General features: G+C 46.2%; 1 protein-coding gene across 3 annotated transcripts in view; it reads left to right on the plus strand.

Moving 5' to 3' along the window:
• The first annotated feature begins 3,648 nt into the window (after positions 1 to 3,648).
• The window catches only part of GLI3 (GLI family zinc finger 3), a 279,910-nt gene continuing 261,825 nt past the window's right edge, over positions 3,649 to 21,733 (plus strand). For all 3 annotated transcript variants that reach the window (XM_047849880.1, XM_047849881.1, XM_047849882.1), the window contains exons 1-2: positions 3,649 to 3,769; positions 17,465 to 17,629. In XM_047849880.1, the coding sequence (XP_047705836.1) occupies positions 17,506 to 17,629 (124 nt within the window). In that variant the 5' untranslated portion in view covers positions 3,649 to 3,769; positions 17,465 to 17,505. The remainder of the gene's footprint in view (positions 3,770 to 17,464; positions 17,630 to 21,733) is intronic.

Below are 21,733 nucleotides of genomic sequence, written 5' to 3' on the forward strand. Positions count from 1 at the left end.
ATCTGATTTGGGAGCGGTGTTGTTGCAGATGCACTTAGTTAAGATGAGGTCATACCAGACTAGGGTGGGCTCCTAATCCTGTATGACTGATGTCCTTAGGAAGAGGAGAGACACGGGGAGCATGCCATATGACTAAGGAGGCATGAGTTGGAGTGGAGCAGCTGTGTAAGCCAAGGAAGCCCAGGGATTGACAGACAGACACCATCAGAAGCTAGGAAGAGGCGAGGAAAGAACTTCCTCTAGAGGTTTCAGAGGGAGCTGCTGAGACTTTGATTTTGGACTGCTAGGCTCCAGAACTGTAACACAATAGATTTTTGTTGTTTTAAGCCACCCAGGTATGGTAAGTCCTGGTAAGTCTCAGGTTATGGCATTCCTAGGAAACTAATACAAATATCTTCAAGTCTCCCACTTCAGCCAATTTTTGCCAAAGAAGAAAAAAAAAAGTCTGTCTTATAGGCTTAATCGTTTTGAGGACTCACTATATTAAAATTTCCTAGGATATTTGCATTTGAAAAGAGAACTGATGAGAGATGTCAATAAATGAATCTATAATGGTGGAATTTTAGACATGGAGGAAGGCCATCTCAGAGCCCAGTACCTCTGTAAGTCCCTGTTTATCCTGACAAGTTCCAATGTTTCCAGCATGACTTTGGGATTTTTAGAGATGTCTTTGAAGCCATTGCAGGAAAGGGGGTGAGTGACAAAGAGAAAGGCGAGGGGGCTGGACTCTGAGACCCCATCACCCCACTTGTGACCGGAGTAACTCTCTTTTTACAGTTTAGGATTCCATACAAGATTTCATTTGGAAAAAGAGTTCTTGTGTTAAAATAGACCTAAAGTCACAGCATTATGGCAGTATTTAACTCACACTAAGGCAAATCATGTTTTATTTTTTTTACTCCACCATTTTGCAAAATGTGCTCACTTATATGTTTACCACTACAGTGGAGAGCTGTTAAGTTTCTGCCAAGGATCTACGGTGAGGAAATGGGGAGACACCAGCATTCTTTCTCTTTTGTTTTTAGCTCTTCTGACGGGGTAAGAGGAAAGATTAGCTGCCTTTTCTTTGTTCTTGTCTTTTAAAAACCAAGAATGGAGATCTTCATGATCCAAAATGTGCTCCAAGACTGTTTTAAGTAAAAGTCAAAATATCTAGTTTATTCAAGTTGTTGATTTATTGGCTGTCTTTTTTCTTTTTATTTATTTTTTGCCAGTGGGTGAACACAAGAGGCTATCGGGATGTATTATTTGCATTCATGTGATTGAGGCAGAAGCAGTGCTCGAATACAAAAAAATAAAATTTCACTGATGCTGGAGGGAGGATAATAATTCTTACACATTTGTGTCCCTTTATACTTTCACATGCATTATCTCATTGGAAACCCACACACATCCTGGGAGGTATGTGGCCTGGTTTTCCTATCATCATCCCACAGATGGACTCAGAGCCTTAGGGAGGCTCAGAGAATCCTCCCTGGCCTGGGCCTGAGGCCAGTTAGCGAGGGGAAGCTGGGACCACCACCTAGGTATCCTGAGACCCCTGCTCGGTATGATGAGTCAGTGGTGGTTTATATAGTTATTTTTTTAAAGAATGGTAAGGCAGAGAGAGAAATCTTAAAATCAATGGCTAAAAAAGGACCTTCAGCCTTACTTTATCTCCAGCTTCTACCATAAAAGCTTAAGTCAGGGTCTGCTTTGTCGTGTTTTTGAGATAAGCAACAAGTCCCAGGAAACAAATAGTGAACACCACCATCGATTCCGTTAAAAAATTCTCCAGTTAAGCATTTGAATCTCAAAACGCTCTTCAAATCATAATAGCTAATCATTCATCCACCCACGTTCTTCCTTCAGTCAAGAAGCTCAGCGAGTCAACACAAGTGCACCCTCAGCTCCAGGCATGGCTGGCGGCTGGTGAGTGGGTAGACTCTCCGCTTACCCCCAGGAAGAGTGGATTTTGGAATGTCACAGGGTTTTCTTTCCTTGCTTTTTTTCGTGTGTTCCCCCCAACCCCCACCGGGAATTCCTTTTTTAAGTTACATGTCCACGTTGGGTACATTCAGAGGGAACAGATGAAGGTAGACTGGCCGGTTGAGGAAGGAGGGAAAAGAATTCTTACTAGTATGAGCCGCTGCAAGGAAATCAGGGACAGAGACACTCCGCAGCTCAGGGGAAAGCACCACGTCGGAGTCCAGGCTCCAAAGCCGGGGTCTTTGTTTTTGTGTCCTTTATAAAGTGGCCCATGGGGACAGTAGGCTGTATAGTGGGAGTTCCCACTTCCCAGATTTGGCCCCAAGGGCAGATGAGTCCGGTGGAGAGGAAAACCCTGAACTTGCAAAAGCATCCTCCGGCGAGCTAGGGAGTCTCAGGGTTGGCTTGGGGAAATGTAAAAGGAGGAGGGGGGGGGGGTAAGGCGGGGTGTGATCAGAGAGGCCTTAAAAGAAGAAAGGGGAGCCCAAACTGGGAGCGAGAGAAAGGAGAGCCGACGCGGGGTGGGAGGCGACGGGAGCGGGCAGGACGCAGCCCCGTGCGCCGGGCGCTGGGGTGGGGGCGGCGGGGGCGTCCGGGCGGGGCCGCGGGCGCAGGCGGGGAGGGCGGCCGTGACATCACGCCCGGGCCCCCTTCCCCTCGCCCGGTGGGTGGGGCCTCGGCGCGCCGAGCGGGCGCGGGGTCAAGGAGGGGGAAGAGGAGGAGCAGGCTAGAATCTGTCTGAGTGAGGACCCGGGAGGGGCGGAGGAGGCGGAGGAGGAGGAGGGCGGGGAGAGGCGCGCGCGTGGCTCGGGGCGCCCGGGCTCCCCCCCAGCCCCCGACCCCGGCCCGCGGCGCGCCGCCTCCTCGCCGCCGCCGCCCGCGTCGCAGCTGGGACCCGCTCCCGGCGCGGGGACCCGGCGGGCGGGGAAGCACGGGCCCCGGCGCGGCCTGGAAGGAGCGAGAAAGCAAAAGTAAGGCGAGCTGCACTCCAAGTTTTCCCAACTTCGCCCCCTGCGGCGGCCGGCGTCCCGCTGCTCGGCGCGTCCCCACTGCGCCGGCGAGTGGCAGAAAGAAAAGGGACGGGGCGGGGGCGGGGGCGGAGGAAGAGGGAGCGCGGGGGAGAGGGGAGAGTCCGGCAACTTCTGTTAAAACTTGGGGGAGGAGGAGAGCGGGGAGGAGGACGAGGAGGAGGAGGAAGCCGAAGAGAGGAGGGAAGGAGGGAGCGCGAGGGAGGGAAGAGAGAGCGGAGGGACAACTTTTCCACCCTGTGAGTAGCGCCCGCGGCGCGGGGGTCGGGGTTGGGGGGCTCCTCCACCCCGCGGGCGGCCCGGCCGGGATGGGACCTTCTTCCAGAAAGTCGATTGGATGCCAGGAGGGGACTGCGGCGGGGGCTTGCTTTCTTTCCCTTTCCCCTCCCTCCCGCGGGTGAACCAAATCAGAACTGTCACTCAGGGCCTGTGAGTCAGAAGGGATCGGATTACACGATCCCTGAAACCGATGCCGGAGCTGCACGAGCGGGAGGGAGCGGGCAGGGGCAGCGCCACCGGCACCGGCGCGCTCGCACACTCGCCCTCGCGCACACTCGCCGCCCCGACTCGCCCTCGCCGCTCGCCAGCCCTCCCCGCGCGCCCCGCGGCCGCCCGCGCCGCACCATGCCCGCGGCTGGCGCACCCCGCGCCCGGCCCGGCCGCTCGCCGTAGCCCGCGCCGCCCGCGGCCGCGCGGAGCCCGGAGCCGCCCGCCCGCGCCCCGGACGCGGGTCTATGGGAAGTTCGGGGACTTGACAGCCGCCGCCGCCGCAGGTACGTCCCGCCCGAAGTTCTTTGTTTCGCGGGCCGGGGCACCCGGCAGCCGGCTCCTGCGGCCGCGCCCGCGCCTCCGGGTCGAGAGGGGGTCCCTGACGGGGGGAGCGGGAGGAAATGAAAATGGCTGTCAAAAGGCGCCCAGATTTGGAGAGCGACCCGTGCGGCGTCGGAGCGAGGCTTTCGTTCGCTCCCTCCTTCCCGGAGCTCCTTTGCCAAGTGTCTCAGCCCGCGGCCAGCCGGAGACGGACCGGAGAGTTTCCCCATCCCGGAGGGGGACGAAGTTGGTGGCGCCCGCGTCCCCGCTCCCCTCCCGGAGCCTCTCCCCGCCCCACGGCGTCCCCCTGGGGCGGCGGGCGCGGGCGGCGAGGTGGGTCCGGCGGGGGAGCGCCGCTGCGGGGGCCGTCCGCAGCCCGCGCCGCCCCCGGGAGGGCAGGGGGTGGGGTGCGGTGTGCGTGGATGCGGAGGCGCGCGCCGCGGTCGTCGGAGAGGAAAAGTGAAAGTTGTACCATCTGTGTATGATTTGGGATTCTTTTATTTCTTTTCCTTTCCAGGGACAGCGCAAAAAAATAAAAAATAAAAAAACCAGAAAAGAAAGAAAACAAAGAAATAAAAACGCTAGAAGCTGCAGGGAGTGAGTGCGGGGGTACGGGCAATCGTGGCCCGTGCAGTGATCTTTTAAGAGGCCGCGTTTTCGCAGAGCGGAGTTGGGTATGAATCGCTCTGCAGGGGACAGTTACTTTCTTGAGTTGCAGAGGGAAAATGGGCGGGAGGAAGTGGAGAGGGAGTAAATATTTACCCCAAACTTGGAGAGTCTGTGAAGCGACTTTTTAAGCAGATTGCCAGATGCCAAAGCTCCACTGCACACTCCGGCCTTTTATCCTTCCCTGAACTTTGTGTTCCTGTCCTTGATTGCACCTCCTTCAGGAGATGCGGTCCCTAGAGGGGCTGGACCCAGGCTTCCCTGGCTGACCCCGCGCAGAAGGATTAAGGAGGCATCTTCCTCGCGACTCCTGCTGCCTCCAACTTCTCATCTCCCTGGTGTGCAGTGCCGAATAGATTCTGGCCGTGGGTACAGTGCTCGTGGCCCTCTGCCAGTTTATATGTACATATATTTATGTAAAACATTTTCTCCCAGCTCTTTGCCAGCTGTTCCACATTTTCCAGCTGCCATTTCAGTTTGAAATGATGGACTGTCCGCGTCTCCAAGTAAAAGAGCCCTTTAGTCAGAGGTATGGAGGGCCGGCCGCTGTGCAAAGACCCGGGCAGTGCCATTAGGTGGACTGGTATTATTAGCTCTAAAAAACACCTTCTGCTCGCCTTGTTTTCTCCCCCTTCTCCTCCGCGATTAGTCTTTACAGAGCACTTTGCTGGAAATTCCCAAGAACGAGACATTTCCCTCCAAATGTGATTTTGTACAAAATTTGGATGAGGCCATGCTTTAGATCCCTGAAATGTGTGTCTGGTGGAAATAAATGAACTTTTAAAGAGAGTTCCAGCTTGAGTGTGTTGGGCATGGCTGGTGGGGGGCCTCTGCCATGGCCAACTGAAATGACCTCATTTCAGTCTGTTTCAGGCAGGAACTATTCATCGTTTCCACGTTACACTTTTTTTTTACCTTGTTTGATGTCTTAGCATATTACAGACTGAGATCTTCAAGAATTGGCCTAAAGTATTAATTTTGAGTATTTATGTAATTGTTCTGTAATTTGAATAGGTGCCTTATTGATTGATTCCTGTAATTATTTCATTTAGGTTTTAAATTAAAAATTAATAATAGTCTGACAGTTTCTTAATTACATGTGTCAAGATTATTTTCAAGGAAGAAAATGCTGTGTTTTAAAGTAGGGAAATCACCTCAAAATCTCTTCATTTCTCTAAAGCAGAACAGCATTTCAGTTGAGGGGCTTGATGCAGACCTTGGCGATTGGTCTTAACAATGTAAACTGTGTGAAGTATCTAAAGAATTTGTTTATGTTAGGAAATATTGGGTCTTAATAACGTGATACACAAACACTTGGGCCAGTTAGACTATAGTCTGACCTAAAACAAACATGAAATAACATTTAAATTAGTTGTAATAGCATACTTACAGACAGAAGAGAGTTTATTTTATACTAAAAGCTATTTAATTAGAAACTCCCTGCCTAAGGGGAGATCCTTTCAGGGTATATAATTCTTAAAGTCAGCCTTTGGGAAGCTTTGGTTTAAGATGCCTGAATGAGTCCAATGTGAGAGGTGTCTAGTGAAATTTCACACATGCAGAAGCACTTCACAAGGTATAGATTGTGTTATTATTCATAGGCTAAAAGTAGGTCCAACTCTGAGACCGACTAATTCCCAGTACCTTTGACGTGTGTGTATTCCTTCCTCGAGCCCTGATCTAAACACACTTTTATTGTATGCCTAATTTGCAAAGGACTACAGACAGAAATGAGAAAATTCAGTACTGATGAAAAATGGCTCTGTTGAGTTCTTTCATTACTTATTTAATGAAAGAGTCATTAATTTATCAACTTGATGCCCAAGCCTAAAAGTTGGACCTTCCTTTGTTTCTTGGCCAGTTTTCTTAATTACCTGCACGCTGCAAGGGTTTCAGACTAACCCTGTGCTTCGCCTCTCCGAGGTCCTTCTCTGTGTGGAAGGTATCCTGCCTTACTGAGATTCTCCCCTCCCCCCCTTTTTGGAGGCTTGGGTTTGGGAGTGTATGAAAGGAAACGATTTAATGATCATTGTTCCATGCACTTACTTATATGGAGGCAGTAATGTACTAAGGAAAACCAGTCTTGGAGGAAAAGTGAATCACTGAGTCATGAAATCCTCAAGAAAACCTTAGCAATGGAATGTTAATGCTTTTAGACTATAGTAGATTATCTTAAAAGTCAGACTTTTCTTCTCTATGCAATTGTTGTAAATCCCCAGCTAAAGAGTTCTTTGAAGGAGGTTTTAGTTTTGCTGGCATTCATATTCCATAGTCGGTCTGACTTGTTTTGGAAGATTCAAAAAATTTTCTGCCAACTTATATCATGAGAAGCAATTAAAACGTTGAAGTGACTATAGAGGGAATGTGCCTCTGTGTGTGTGTGTGTGTGTGTGTGTGTGTGTGTGTGCGCGTGCGCACGCGTGTATAAATTTAATTTGTTTAGCAAAATATCCCAACTCTAATAATGACTTCAGGTTGTTCTTTCATTAAAGGCTGGTAGAAGATGCTGCCCTTGACTTCATGTCATTTTTTTTCTAGATGAAAATTGATTTGTTCGAGTTTCAAAGCAAATAAAGGGAGACAGAATAAACAACAGCAGGGCAGGGGTACCGCTGCAAACTTTTCCGAGTACTTTCAGTGTATTTTTCATCTTTACTTTTATGTGATGGGCCTGTGAAATAGAGCTGTAGACTGGCGAAGACTTTAAATGAAATTTCACACTTTGATGATTTTTTTTTAAACTTTGATATATTGACAGCAAAAGGAGCTGCAAAGCTTTTATATAACTTGAGCAGTAACGCCAAGCAGCAGTCAGACGTCTCTATGCATTTGTGTTTAACTGCAGAAGAAAAACATGTCCATGGGCAGTAGAGGTTCTTATCAACCCCCTAATCCCAGATCCCAGCAAACCTTGAGGGCATGCCTCAGATCTTGCTGAAATCACTGTAGACTCCCACAGTTTGCAGATTAAATATGCTATGTGTTCCTGGCTCCAACAACAGTTTTATGAGCTCACTAAGCTTCCTGTTTCAAGATCCTTTTCTTAAGTTTTTAGGAGCTGCTAAAGGCAATGCTGTCTGGAGTAAGTGGTGTTGTTAATTTAGAGACACTTTAGATATTTCATTCTCTCTCTAAAAATTGCCAAAATTAGGATTTGTAAATCGAAGGACCAGTGAGGCAGGGATGAGGGAAGGGAGCCCTCTGAAAGGCCTGGGATGTTAAATGCATTCCTAAGTGCAAACTTCACGTGGTGTCTCAATTGTTTTAAGGCACCCTGCCTTTGCCCGGCCCCTTAAAATGAGACTTTTTTCCACGTGTAAGTCGAAATGTACTATATTTTAGCACCATACTTCTTAGCTACTCATGGCCACTTGTAGGTTTTTTTTTTTTTTTAAATGTGAAAGTGTTTTTTGTTCTGTGTGTGTATATTTCAACCCGACAGAATGTCCCAGAAAAATCTATGGCTCTCTAAAGAGACTGAATGAACAAGCCATTACATAGTTAATAAGGTGGCATTGGAACATTCCAGCCCCCTCCTGAAAGGCAATATTGTGTTGAGCTCCACATCTGCATCTGTAGTATCTGCACTCGTGTCCTCATATACGGTGCTTTTGCATTTTGCAGAAGAGTCATAATTAGAAAAGAAAATACTTACATCATCGTCCAACAACATGTCATATAATTCCCAAGAGAACTCGGCCAATTTTGTGCTTAAAGGTTATTCAATGAATGAAATTGTGAAAGCCCATTTGTCAAAGTACTGCATGGTTTCTGTTAGTTTTCAAGCCCCAAATTCATTGTCCGCCCTGGCCCAGCCATTAGTCATCAGTGTATTAGTGCTGCCTTCAGGCCATGCTGCCCGGCACTTCTTCACACCATTATAGCTTTGAAAGTGTACTCTGTCGACTTGTAGAATTACTGCTCTGATTTCCGCTTGGCTGGGTTTGAGGTAAGTCCCCTCCCTACCTTCTAGCTGACTGTAATCCTTGCTTTCTTTTAAAGCTCCTTTCCAGAGATTTAGGGGAGAACTTTCTTAAGGGCCCTGTTGGCATCATACTGTGGTTTTGTTGTGGCATGCACCGTACATAGAAATTGTACCTGCAGTAAATTGGATTGATTGCTGGCCTGAAACAGCTTTGGGGCTTTTCTTTACTTTTTTTTTTTTTTTTTGATGGGAGGGGGGCAACAGTGTGTGTGTGTGTGTGTGTGTGTGTGTGTGTGTGCGCGCGCGCGCGCAAGAGAAAAGAGTATGTTTGAAACATAAGCATTTGATTGTATATTTGAATAATTTTTATGCCACAAAATTAAGTAATGGGAGACAAATGTAATTTTTTTGAAATCTCTGCCTGTTGGAGTACCTCAGGAAGCAGTGTGGTATCTTATGTGCTTATTTTCATTTGCACGTTTTTAGCTTTAGCCACCCTGACTTTTTTTGAAAATTGCATAAAATACCTAACAATATTCCAGGGTGCTTTACACCATAAAGTATCGTTTTTTATAACAAGGAACCGAAAACTCACAATTTGGATGAAAGATAACTCACAAGTTGCTGTAATGAAGGCATGAGGCAGTGACACTGTATTATTGTTTTCATTTTGTGATATTTTTAAAAAGAAGAGTTCAGTCTCAAGAGAGTTACCTGTGTGTAGAGAAACCTCAGCCAGCCTCCCAAGAATGAAGCCTTAATGAACTCATATGAATGGAAAGCTGAATGGAGTGGCCAGCAGTGTGGACCAGGTCATGGCTCTTCAGAAAAGCACCTGCGGTGTGGACTGTGGGTGTTCAAATGAAATCCCATACCCAAGCATTTCACCGGGAGGGTGTGCAGTTTGGTATAGTTTGAATTGGCAGTTTTGTACATGACTGGGGGTGTGGGGGGCGGGTGTGAACGATAAGCTGAAGAATTCTGTCTGTGAACAAGCCAAGTTTATAGGCTGAGTGGAGCAGGGGCCAGTTTTTACTAAGACTTATTAAAAATCCTTAAATTTTTGAAAATTTGCTTTTTAAATCACAAGATTCCAGAGTCACAAGTTAAAAAATTGTGAGGATAAAGTATGATGAACAACACATCATAGAAAATACAGTAAGTACCTTTGGGATATCCCCAGCTGATTTTTACACCCAGCAGGTATTCTTGGTCTAGTATTTGTGATGGTTGAAAAGTAAATTACTATTTATAGGACATTCATTCTCTCCCCTTAAGCTTGAATGTAAAGACACACATGATTTTAGGAACCGAAAGTTATGTAAGTTCTATAAGAAGAATTTTTAAATTCAGGTTTTTTTTTTTTTTTCCTTATGAAAATGTGTGAAAACTTGTAATTCCTGTAGACCTCAGTGACGGAGACAAGGAACACCTTTGATCAGACAGGATGTTTTTGTGATAATATGTGGGTTTAAGGGAAATACAGTTTTCATGAGCTCAGCTGATCCGTAGACTGACAACTGACTTCTAGATCTCATTTTCTGTCTGAGGACTGTCTTCGGCAAACCCACAGAAAAGTGGGGGTGCTGGCTTACTCCACATTATTACTCATTTGTGAGTGGCACCTGCTGATGCAGGGCGCTTCCTGCAAAGCCTAAGCGGAGTTGCAAAGCCTAACCGGAGTAAACTGGATGATGCTTTACCATTTTGCAAAACACCGAAATGGTAACAAGTATTAAATAATGACTTTATACTCCCCTCAAATGTTTCTCATAAAGTGCTACTGGCAGCAGAGAAAGAGTAGCTGCTGATCTTTTGTCTTAAATACAGATGGCAGGCCGGTGCACAAACTGTCATTTGCGATTTTAACCGTAATAGCAGTGATTACTTCATGTCAAAAAAGCTTTTCAATGGTTGAAGTTAAGTATGTGGATTTCTTCAAAGTTTAGATGTCATTAATTGACTAAAGCCAAATTCACTTAATCCATAGCCAGGCAGTCATTTCCCCTTCGAGTAATTCCATTCCTTTTAGAGTAATTCCATTTTGGGATGTCTGTCATGAATGCTGCTTAGTTGAGATCAGGATCCTCAAATGTAGTAAAGAAAGATCGAAAACAATAGGCAGCAGATTTGGGGAACCCTCTAGGCTACCAGAGGCCACTTGAGGCAACTTGGAACACATCGTGGCTTTATTTGCCACCAACCCTTTAGGTTTTTCTAATTAAGGAAAAGTAAAATCGTACGTAAAGGTAAAAATAATTGTACATTTAAAAATGCTGTAGTTAACCATTCATGAAGATTTCATTAAGAACTTAGGAAGTAGAGCTTCTTTTCTTGCAGAAAAGGAAAGCAGTGCAGGCAGGGAAGGGTGAGGAGAGAAAGCCTGAGATCTTGGGAACGGTTGGCGGGTCACAGGTTCTGCATATGAAATTGATTTTAAGTTCAGGAAGACAGTTGGAGCGCAAGGAAACATCACCCATATTACAAACCTGGGAGAGGTTTTCTTAATGCATGGTTATACGAAATCCACTGAAACCTTTTACATTTCCTAAATGTTGCTCCTTGAAACTCAGACCCAGTTTTTACTTCCAGAATCGATCTAAAGTTAAAATCAGCATTAGTTTGTGCTTCTTGATTTTTCCCCCCTCTTCCTGAAGGATTCATTTTCATTAGAAACTGAGTTTTAATGCTGTAGGAAGGTATAATTATTTAATAGGAAATTTTCCTTAAACTATTTAATAGGAAAATTTCCTTAAAAGATGCTTCAGGAGTAGCATCTTGGAGTAGGAGTCAATGTGCTAGTTAGTGAAGTGTGGGAGAAATGTCACTCCTCAGTGATGCAGGGGGGACCCCTCAGATATCTTTACTCAGGCTGGTTCCTCCTGGCTTTTTAAAACATGAGCACATTAAGGAGATCATTCAGCTTATAAATAGACAGGCAGGTGTAAGTAAATGTAATTTCTCTGGAGGAAAGCCTTATTCCACGTGAGCAATAGTTCCCTAGGCTGCACAGAATAATTTCTCACTTCAGGCCTAATCATGGTGCTGTTAAAAGCGCTGCTGTCTCCTGGAATGCCTTCTCTCTGATCCCTCATTGGCAGGAGCTGTTTCAACCTATCAGAAACGCATCAGGTTACCACAGCAAGCTTTTAACTTAGTTTTTTTACATCTTTGAATGCATTAAGGAAAAAAAAAATGAAAGAGAATTATTGCCCAAGTTCAGGCAACTTAAAAATAAACCAACTGGATTAGGGAAATAAATTAAGTAGTCTGCTGTTCACAAAGGATGCATTATCAGTTTATAACTACTGTTTCATTTCACCTTAGATTAGAAAGTCCTTGTATACAGTTCAAACATCATTTTAAATGTTGGTTTTAGCACTGGTGCTTTCTTTAAGAAATTTTAACTGTTGAAGTTATGAAGAAAGCCTGCTTGCATGTGGATCCCAGGTTTCACTGCAGAGATGTGCAAGGGGAAAGGCTGATTTCTGCACGTTGCCAGAATTGTGATTTTTCATCCTCTCTATTTACTATGTAAAGCCTCATGGTTGAGGTTGAACTTTGGAACTCCACTGAGGGCCTCCCTCCCTGAGAGACAAGATGTGTCTGTGCCTTCACCATTCACAACATCTGAATCTACTTAGGACAGCTGGTGCAGAAACCTCATTTGGGGGCCAGGTTGATGGACGGCGAGTTAGAAGTTTGGGGAGTGAAGCTCACAGCCCCTGGTTTCCTGAAGACCCCAAGAGTTCCCCCGATGTTTTATCACGGCGAGACATGTAGGGTGTTGCACTGCAGACAGTACCTGCAAAGTTGCACCTCTCTGGTTTCAGCTGGTGAAACAGCCGTGTGAACGAAAGCAGGGCCACCGCGGACGACGGTCCGCGGGAAGGGTTGCCCGGCCAGCTGCAGAGTGCTCCAATGCCCGGCAAGATTCCCGGGGAGCGGGGTGGCCGACGCGATGGAAGTGATCTGGGGCGCTCCTTTCCCTGCCCAGGCCCGGCGGGCTCGGGGCGTTGGGCGCCGCCGCTTGCGACTTGCAGGAAGCCCGCCTCAGGAATGCGACTCGGAGCGGGGGCTGCCTGCGCCCCCGCCACCCCGGCGGGTGCTGGGAGCCAGACCCGGACGCGGGGCGCGGGGGGCCGCGGGGCCGCGGGCGGGGCCTGCCGGCCGCCGGGGGGAAGGAGGGCGGGCGCGCCGCCGAGCCCTCCGCGGGACCGACCCGGGCCCGGAGCACCGCGCGCCCGCCGAGAGCTGCAGGCCCGCCCGGGGAGGGGCGCGGGGGAGCGGGACGGGCGCGAGGACTGGTAGCCCGCCACCGTCGGCGGGACTGCACGAAGGGAGGCCGGCGAGGAAGCGCAGGCCGAGCGCGGGAGCTCTCCCGAAATCACCAGGGCCCACGGCCTGGATAGTTGTTATAATACTGAATGGTGGGGACTCCTCTTTGCAGTGATGAAAGTTCCTGGGTGGTGGTCGTGGTGGTGGTTTTCCATTGCAGCTCTAAAGAGCGGGCCACTCGAGGCCATCTGTGTGAAAGTGCAGTTTCAAACGTAGGTCCCCACAAGAATGGTCAGAATTTGGTCCGTTGCAGTCTAGCCAACTTTGGCCGGGAGCCATGCGCTAACTCCACCGACAGCTGGTCAGTGGCTCCGGCAAGCTTTGAATGCTTGCTTCTGGAGGCGGTTGATGCAAGTTCGGACTTAAAATTCAGAGAGGAAAGACCCACCTGCAGCCAGGTTTCTAGTAGGCAACGGATTTAGGTTGAGAATAGGGTTCTGGAATTAATCGTGTACTGGGTTTAGGCCTCCGGGAAAATTACAAAAGGTTCAAGGACAGTTGAATGGGAAAAGCCAGGACTGTTTGCTCTCAGGAAGGAATTTTTATCCCTCCATTTACCTATGCAGCCTCAAGCTTGAGCAGGTCCACACTATCAAGAGTTTTCCTGGGTTGCATTCCCACCTCCCCCCCCCCCCCCTTACTCAAACTGCTCCAACATCAGTTACACATAGATTTTTTTTCCCCATAAGCCTAAACAGTCAAGGGGCATGCCAGCAAATCTTGCATGCAGTGCTGCAGTGGTGGAAAGGGTCTGAACAACAGGGTGGAGTGTGGCAAGGAGGGAACACTGTCAGGGTGGGGAAGAGTCACCTTTCATTCACATCTAAAAACCAGTGGCATGTTTTCCTCAGAGAAGAATCTTCGAAGTGAGGCCAAACCGAAAAGTGTTCCTCACAACTTATGTTTTAAATAACTTACACTTTATTATCTCAGAAATTCCAGGTTGTAAAAATAGTACTATGGGGCCACTGCTTCAGTTTCGTGACTTTTAAGATTCCACCAGGATTGACTGATTGATTGATTGATTGATTGATTGGCTTATACGAGTCACTTCTGTACCTCAGGCTTTTGTACATCAAATCAGGACTGAGGTCCAAACGGCTTAACGTGTCTCTGAAAAAACTGCCACCACAGCCAGAAGCAGACCCTTCTCTGCTATGAGGTGTGAGAGCCTAGAATGTTAAAACTTTCTCCTTTGCAACTGACAGGGACAAAGTTGTGTTTTTATCAGTAAAATAAGCTGATATAATTTATAGGGATATACAGGAAGCAGATGTCTGCCTTGGCAAGTTGCCATTTTTATAGCCCTGTTCCAAGCATAAACCACACTTTTAAATAATTAGTTACTAACTAATGAGATCCAAAAATAAGTTGTCAAAATAGAAGAAAGGGGTAGATTCTTGAGTGACCAAAGGCCCATTTTTTAGAAATCCATTTCGAACAGGGGGAGGGGATAGGAATTAGTATTCTCTAAGACCATTAATTAGTGCATTTTCCGTCAGTGCCTGGGGCTTTACCTCTTCTCACGTGAGCCTCTCTCTCTGGTGATGAATATTTGGAGGGTTTATTGCTTTGTTAAAACGAAGTCCTTTGCTTGGGGGAAAAACCAACAACTCCACAAAACCCAAGTTTGTCAAGGAACTTTGGCGACTTGTCACCTCACCAATGTTAATTAGCTCCCTCTACTTAGGGAGAGACTTCCTTCTTAGCCAGGAAGGAATCCCATCTCTTCATGTGTTTCCTTTTTCTTTCTCTCTTTCTTTCCCTCTCTCTTTTTCTTTCTTTCTTTCTTTCTTTCTTTCTTTCTTTCTTTCTTTCTTTCTTTCTCTTTCTTCCTTTCTTTCTTTCTTTCTTTCTTTCTTTCTTTCTTTCTTTCTTTCTTCTTCCATTGGCTTGTTTCCATGTGCATTTTTACCTTAGCAAACCCCATCCAAATGCAACCAATAAAAGTGTATGTGGGTTTTGAGGGAAACAATTATAGTAAATGCCTGTTCATCCCAAAATGGTTGCAAATGGACTGTTTTGATTAATTAAATATTCCTGTTAAAGTTTTTAGTTTTTATATAATTGAAACACTGGGTATAAAAGACAACATATGTAGCGAAATCAGTGGTGATTAAGAGTCAAGACATTGCAGAATTCTCCAGGCCACTGGGTCATCTCTGGATCACTTATTTACTCCGTAAACATTCTTATGGGTATGGAGGTACGAGGAAGATGACCGTGGTGCTTGTCTTCATAGAGCTTAGTTAGGATCTAGAGGAGAAGACGGCCATGAGGCCGTTCTGCAAAAGATTCTGGAAGATGAGTTCATTATTGATGGCGGGCTGTTGACATTCAGTACTCTGGGGTGCCATTCACTCCTTATGTCATCGAATCAGCAAAAACTAAAATGGGTACCTGTTGCACGGGGTCCATACAGTGAACACAAAGGTGTGGAATGGTTGTCTACAAGCTTCAGTGAGCCTGATGATCACCAGTCCTGGCTAAAATAAAGATTCCAGGTGCCATCTGCTAGAGCCCTCAGGGATTGGACCTGGGAATCCAAATGTTTTGCAAGCCCTGTAGCAAGGCTGGTCCAGGTGGCTCTTTTACTACCCTGGGAATCAGCACTCGGGCTTGGATGAAGTGTTCTCATGGCATATTTTATTTAAAAAAAATTTTTTTTTCAATGTTTATTTATTTTTGGGACAGAGAGAGACAGAGCATGAACGGGGGAGGGGCAGAGAGAGAGGGAGACACAGAATCGGAAACAGGCTCCAGGCTCCGAGCCATCAGCCCAGAGCCTGACGCGGGGCTCGAACTCACGGACCGCGAGATCGTGACTTGGCTGAAGTCGGACGCTTAACCGGCTGCGCCACCCAGGCGCCCCTCTCATGGCATATTTTAAAGATAATATTTAAATCAATCTAGGGGGAGCAGTCCAAAACATTAGAAAGGCTCTGAGATCGTTAGAGCAAAAAGAGACTGTTGAGAGTCTCTCCTCCAAGGGTTCTCTATCTGGATTCATGGGAGAGCTTGGAGGGCCTGTGATCCCTTGGAAATCAAACGTACCCTTTTTGGTGTGTGTTTCAGAGTATTTTTCTGGGCTGAAGATCCATAACCTTTCACATACTCTTAAAGAGGACTATACCCACCTTCCCCCAAGGTTAAGCCCCAGGTCCCAAGGTGTGATTGTGTCATGTGAGAGATGAGAAAACCCAACCACTGGAAAACTCCAGGGGGCACCATTCAGGTAGCTGCTCCTGAGGGTGTGTGTTGCCCAGCAGCAGGGCAGTCCGGAGGCTCCTTTACTGTTGTACTTTGCTACCGAGTGCTCTTTGAGGCATGTTACCGAATTTGCAGGGGATCTCACAGTTGATATGTAAATTTAACTCCAGGCTGCCTTTTTTCTTTCTTATTCTAGAACAGCTGTTCTTAAAAAACTTGTGTGTTTTGCAGTGAATGACAGTAGAAGTTAGCAGAAGAGCTGGTGCTCCAGTGGGAGGCAGCCTCGGGATCGGAAGCTTTTCTAGTTACTTGAATTCCAGATCTAGGGGACTCTCTGGTACAATAAAGAAAGAATTTACATTTCCCTCGCAAATCGGAGTTGAGGATGACTAAAAAGATTTCATCTGGTATTTTAACTCTTTCAGTGGGCTAAGCAATTGCTTATTTTATTTCGCTGATTGTTGTTTTGATGGAACACGGTGATGTCAGCTGAATGTGGAAAATCAGCAGACTTGCCCGAAGAAGGGGACACCATGAGTGTTTGCAATCTAGATGGCTTGAAGAAAACATGTGGGAGAGGGTACCTTTCATTTTCTCGGGTCTTCTTTGTAGGTGCAGCTCACGACTGCAAAAAAACAAAACAAAAAAACCAAACAAACAAAAAAACAAAACAAGAACAAGAACCTAAGAGAGTGAAAGTTGATGATGAGTTAGGACAATTACCACACGAATGAAGCCAGTGAAAGAGGACCCACTGTGCTTGCCTTTAGTGGGGTTTCAGTATTTCTTAAGCAGTCCCAGGCTTTGCTGTCCGCAATCTTTTGACTTTTCCTGTGGGATCCAGAGCATGTTCTAACGCCTTTGTTGGTTTCAAAAATGTAGCACAAATGGATTGAAACGTTCTCATGTTTTAAGAAAGCTTAAAGAGTCTGGTTTACCTGATTGAATTAGGATTAATTCAATCCAAGGGCGTATTGCAATTCAGATCATCTTAGAGAGGGGAGCAAACATCACTGGCTTCCTGGCTCAGATTACCCTCTGCTTCCAAACTCTGAGTAGGGCTTGGATTTTGAGAAGTGGTCATGCTCTTTAAAACATCTAACTGATACTTACAAACCTTCCCCTTTTTTGGAAGGCTGTCACAGTGCCCCTGCCTACAAATCTGACCACACGAAGTGGCATTTGTAGATGTGGCTTACCCTTGGGTTTCACACTCTAAACACAGTTGAAAATCGGAATCTTGACATCACTTGATAACAGATGCCCCTGTAGGAATTTGGGGAAAGTCTCACATTGTGGGTATTTCCCCTGCCATCTCCTTTGGCATGTGTAGACAGAATTTGACTGGCTCGTTATTCCGACTTGGAGGTATTTTTGCAAGAAAACTTGTGGGCCAGGGTCTTCCAGATTTTGGACCCTGCTAAAGCTCAGCAGGTGAAGCGGGCTTCTCAGTGAGATTTTTTTTCCTGCCCCCCTCCCCCCACTCTTCCTGGAAGCTGATGGCACTGTTTCGTTTTAGGCGTTCCTGGTAGCAGAGAGCTGAAGTAATGAGAAAGCATCATGGAGGCCCAGTCCCGCAGTTCCACCACCCCTGAGAAGAAGAAAGTGGAGAATTCCATAGTGAAATGCTCCACGCGAACAGATGTCAGCGAGAAAGCCGTGGCCTCCAGCACCACTTCCAATGGTGAGCGGCCACGGGGATCACCGGCAGCCAAGCCTACAGTCATTTTTGTGTTCTCTGCATTCCTGGTGCATTGAGCATTTGCACCTGGACCGGGGTCTATTCCTTGAGAGGCTAAAGAAAGCAAATGGGGGTGGAGGCTGGGGGGCGTGGGATGGGCAGGCTTTAGCAGTCTCTATTTTGGCACCGCAGCTACATGTTTTCTTCCAAATTTTCTAATTTGAGATGTAAATGTGATAGGTTATTTATTATAGGAAGTTCCTGTTGTGGCATTTTGGAGATCATCTTGATTAGCCTGGCAGGAGTTCAAAATACTTTGCATTTCACACGGAAAAGTCTCCACTAGTCGGAATAATTAGTTATTAGTTATTACAAAAGACTCAAAAGTTGCCTTGTCAAGATTTAGGGATCTGCACCCCCCCGCGCTCCCCCCCCCAACTCTGGAGTTCATTCGAAAGAATTTTAAAAGCTGTTAATGGTTGGACCTCGAGGTAACACTGCTATCTGAGATGCAGGTTTTGCTTATAAAAATGGACTTAATTGTGTTCGCACATAACACATAGCTGTTGTTCCCGTATGTTGTATTTTTTAATATTTTAAGCAGTGTTGAGAGGCATTTCAGTTCAAGCATGGAGCATTGCAAACAAATTCCAGAGCCCCCTCTGGAAAAAAGCAGACTGAACAGGTTCATGGTGACCTCTTCCTTTGCCCCCCTTTTCTACTCTCGTAGGCCAGTTGGTACCTTTGCTTTTTGCAGATTTCATAGCCTCCCTGGTCCCCCTCTCTCATTGTTCTCCACTTTTCCATGTGCTCTTAGGAAGAATGAGCCAGACTTTTCTCCCGGTTTTTTGGGCACTGCAAATCTGGACACACTGATTTCTGTGCTACCTCCTTCCCTATGGGCTTTTATTTTATTTATTCCGAGAAAGAGTTTACTGGCTTGATTTACATTTTTTTATATACAATTGGGGAGTCCAAATCTACTTTGGAAGGTAACTTGCAGCTCAGATCCTTTGACTCTGAAGGCAGACATCCAGGAAACAAAGCTGCACCTGCCTTTCCTGACTGGCACTGCCTGAGTTGACACTGAGGAGCCTGGTCCCCGGTCCCTGTGCCCATCCCTGCTCATGGCGAGTGCGTGCCGCTCCTGCGTTCTCCTTCCCGGATGTCACCAGTGTGCACTGCTGGCTTGTCTGAGCCACTGGAGGGGCTGGCACTAAATCTGCTGCAAATGGGTCCAGTTTTGAATTGATCCGTAGGGAGATATATTTATGTCTAAAATAATGAATTTACGTACATGTGGAAATTTATCCGTATTTCTCCCTTTATTTGTGGTATTTAATTTTTTAAAGTTTATTAATTTTGAGAAAGAGATCGTGAGTGGGGGAGGGGCAGAGAGCGAGGGAGGGGAGAGAATCCCAAGCAGGCTTCATGCTGTCAGCACGGAGCCTGGCTTAGGGCTCTATCTCAGGAGCCGTGAGGTCATGACCTGAGCTGAAATTGAGAGCCTGACACTCAACTGACTGAGCCACCCAGGAGCCCCAGGACAGGGAGCTTATTTTAATTGAGCTGAATATTTGTGTTATTCTTCCAGTGAGGTTATAGAAGATGTACTTTCGCCTAAAAAAATCTTTTTTTTTCTGGAATTCGGAAAAATTAGACAAGTTTATTATTTCAAAAATAGAATTAGTCTATGCCAGGTAGATGGTTTGGTAATTTCAACAGAATGGTAATTATGTAGGAATAAGCACTTTCTGGGTATTAATGGTTCACAAAACATCCACTTTTGGTTATCTTTAGGCTTGTGTGTGTGTGAGTGCACGTGAGGGTGCGTCGAAGTGTGTGGGTGTGCGTGAGCATGAGTGTAGAGGAGTGCGCACGTGGGTGTGTGAGAATGGATGAGAGCACGTGTGAACTGATAGATGAGCTGTGCTGTGTGGACCCTCTGTGAGCCACTGTCATTTGTGGATTACAGCGGGATCCCACTAGTGGTCTGTCTGTCCTTGCAAAGGTGCCACTGCCTTTGCCTCTCCCACGCATGCTCAGGAGGGTTTTGGTGTTGCTGTGTCTGTCTTGGGCCACTCGGACCCTGAGTTCCTTTCATGTAACCATTTAGGGTGACTGGGAGCAGAGCTAAGTGGCAGCCAAGAAGCTACCCAAGAACATTAGAGAAGGAGCAGTCAGGATTCACGAAGTTGGTCCTGTCGTCTGCAGTAATCACGGATCCTGAGCCCAAATCCCCTGGCTTCCCGCCCTGATCAGCCTGTGCCCTTGAAGTACACATGGCCTCCTAAATGGGTGTAAAACCTGTCCTGTTGGGGGCAAATGCTCATTAGTTGGGTTTGCAAGGCACATGCCTGCCTGAAGGAGAGCTGTCCTGGTAATCCTGGAGCTCTGACTATTTTTCCAGTGTTCCTGTTTCTTTTAAGGGATTTATTAACTTTTTATTTTGGGAGAATATAAAGACCCAACCAAGTAAAAGGAAAATGGAAGTGGTGTTTTTATGCATGGATTGCAATTCTGGAAGATTCCAGGAAACCCTGCAAACAGATTTAAAGACAGGAACAGACCTTTTTCTTCGTGATTGCTTTATGTAAGCGGTGCTAATAATTGTAAGATCTTTCCCCCAGAGTTCTCTGCAGGTTTTACCTAACGAGCTTGGAGCCTCTTTACAGCCCTAGGATCGTGTGCCAGGGGCTGGAATGACCCAGCCTCTTCTCTGTTCTGCAAACTCTTACCTGGTCTCATGCTTTTCCTCCGCACATTGCTGTGTTCGTATAGCTAGTCTGGGAGCCTTGGTCTGAGTTTGGTGTGGGTTGTAGAGCGTGTGGGGGTGCTGGCAGGTAGCTGTCATTGCCATGGTCATTTTTCCTTTGCCTCTTCTGTTTCCTTTTTTCTCTTTTCTCTTTACAAACATCTCACAAAAAGAAAATGAAAATCATTTGGATCCCCTCGAGGTAGTAGTGATTGCTACCGTGTCGAGGGGCTTTCTTTGCAAAGGTCTGACATTCAGGGATTTGTCAGTGAGCAGTTAAAGGTGAGTTTAGCAACAAGAACCAAAATGCATGTATTCCATGCCTTTTTTTTTCTCCCATCCACAATTTCAAGGGTTAAAATAAAAATAAAACAAGCAAACAGGAAGTTTTGTTACTGGTGCTGTGTTAGGTTGACTTAATTAACTTTTCCAGCCATTATGTGCTACAATTTGTTCCTGATTGTGAGCTTCCCGGCCAAACCACGCACATTCCACTGCATGTCCTTACAGATCTGTTTTCTTAGTTTCCTCAGCTGAGTATCTACTCCTAGAATAACATTGAAACAGACTTTTGTTTAAACACACACATTCACACAGCTAAAATGTAGGGTTCGAAAATGAACAACCTTCTAAACAGGCATTTGCCTCTTAACACTGAAATTTAAAACGGCACAAGTAAGAAACTGCGTTCTGAATCTTCTATGGGAAAAAGACAGGCCTTATTTGATTTTTGTAACACGTAAGAACCGATATCAACACAGAAAGCATTCAGTGTTCTTACCCACCACAATGTGTGTTTCATGTGCCATAGTTTGATTTTAAGCTTTGGTGTTGTTCGTTAAACATAAATGACAGAAGAAAAGACTTAGTTTTCCGGATTTCTGTTACGTGCAATTGTGACTTAAGGATTATTTTTGGCATCTAATATATTTCACATGCACAGCGAACACTCAGCTTTTAGGTGCCACTATTTACTTAAAAACCTCCAAGTGTGTTAATATGCTAGCACCACAAGCAAAGTGCCTTAATAATCTGTTTGTTGCTGGTAGAGATTCATTACTTTCAAAGCTACCTGTTGTGTTTTGTAAATGGTAAATGCTTTTTAATCCAGATAGTCCAATGTTTTAAACATTATCCTTACTCCAAAGCATTTCCTTCCATGACTTGCCAATACTGACTTTTCATTTTGAAATGTTTTATGTCATTTTTGGCCTATGATTTTTTTAAAGGAGCAATCTGATATTATTAACCTACTACTCTGCTTTAAAAAAAGAAGGGCACTAATAATGAACGTATGTAGGCCAAGGTCTCAGAGATCTTTTATTGACTCTGATGGTTATTGGGAACATACC

This window comes from Prionailurus viverrinus, chromosome A2 (genome assembly GCF_022837055.1).
Source record: "Prionailurus viverrinus isolate Anna chromosome A2, UM_Priviv_1.0, whole genome shotgun sequence".
NCBI classification, from domain to species: domain Eukaryota; kingdom Metazoa; phylum Chordata; class Mammalia; order Carnivora; family Felidae; genus Prionailurus; species Prionailurus viverrinus.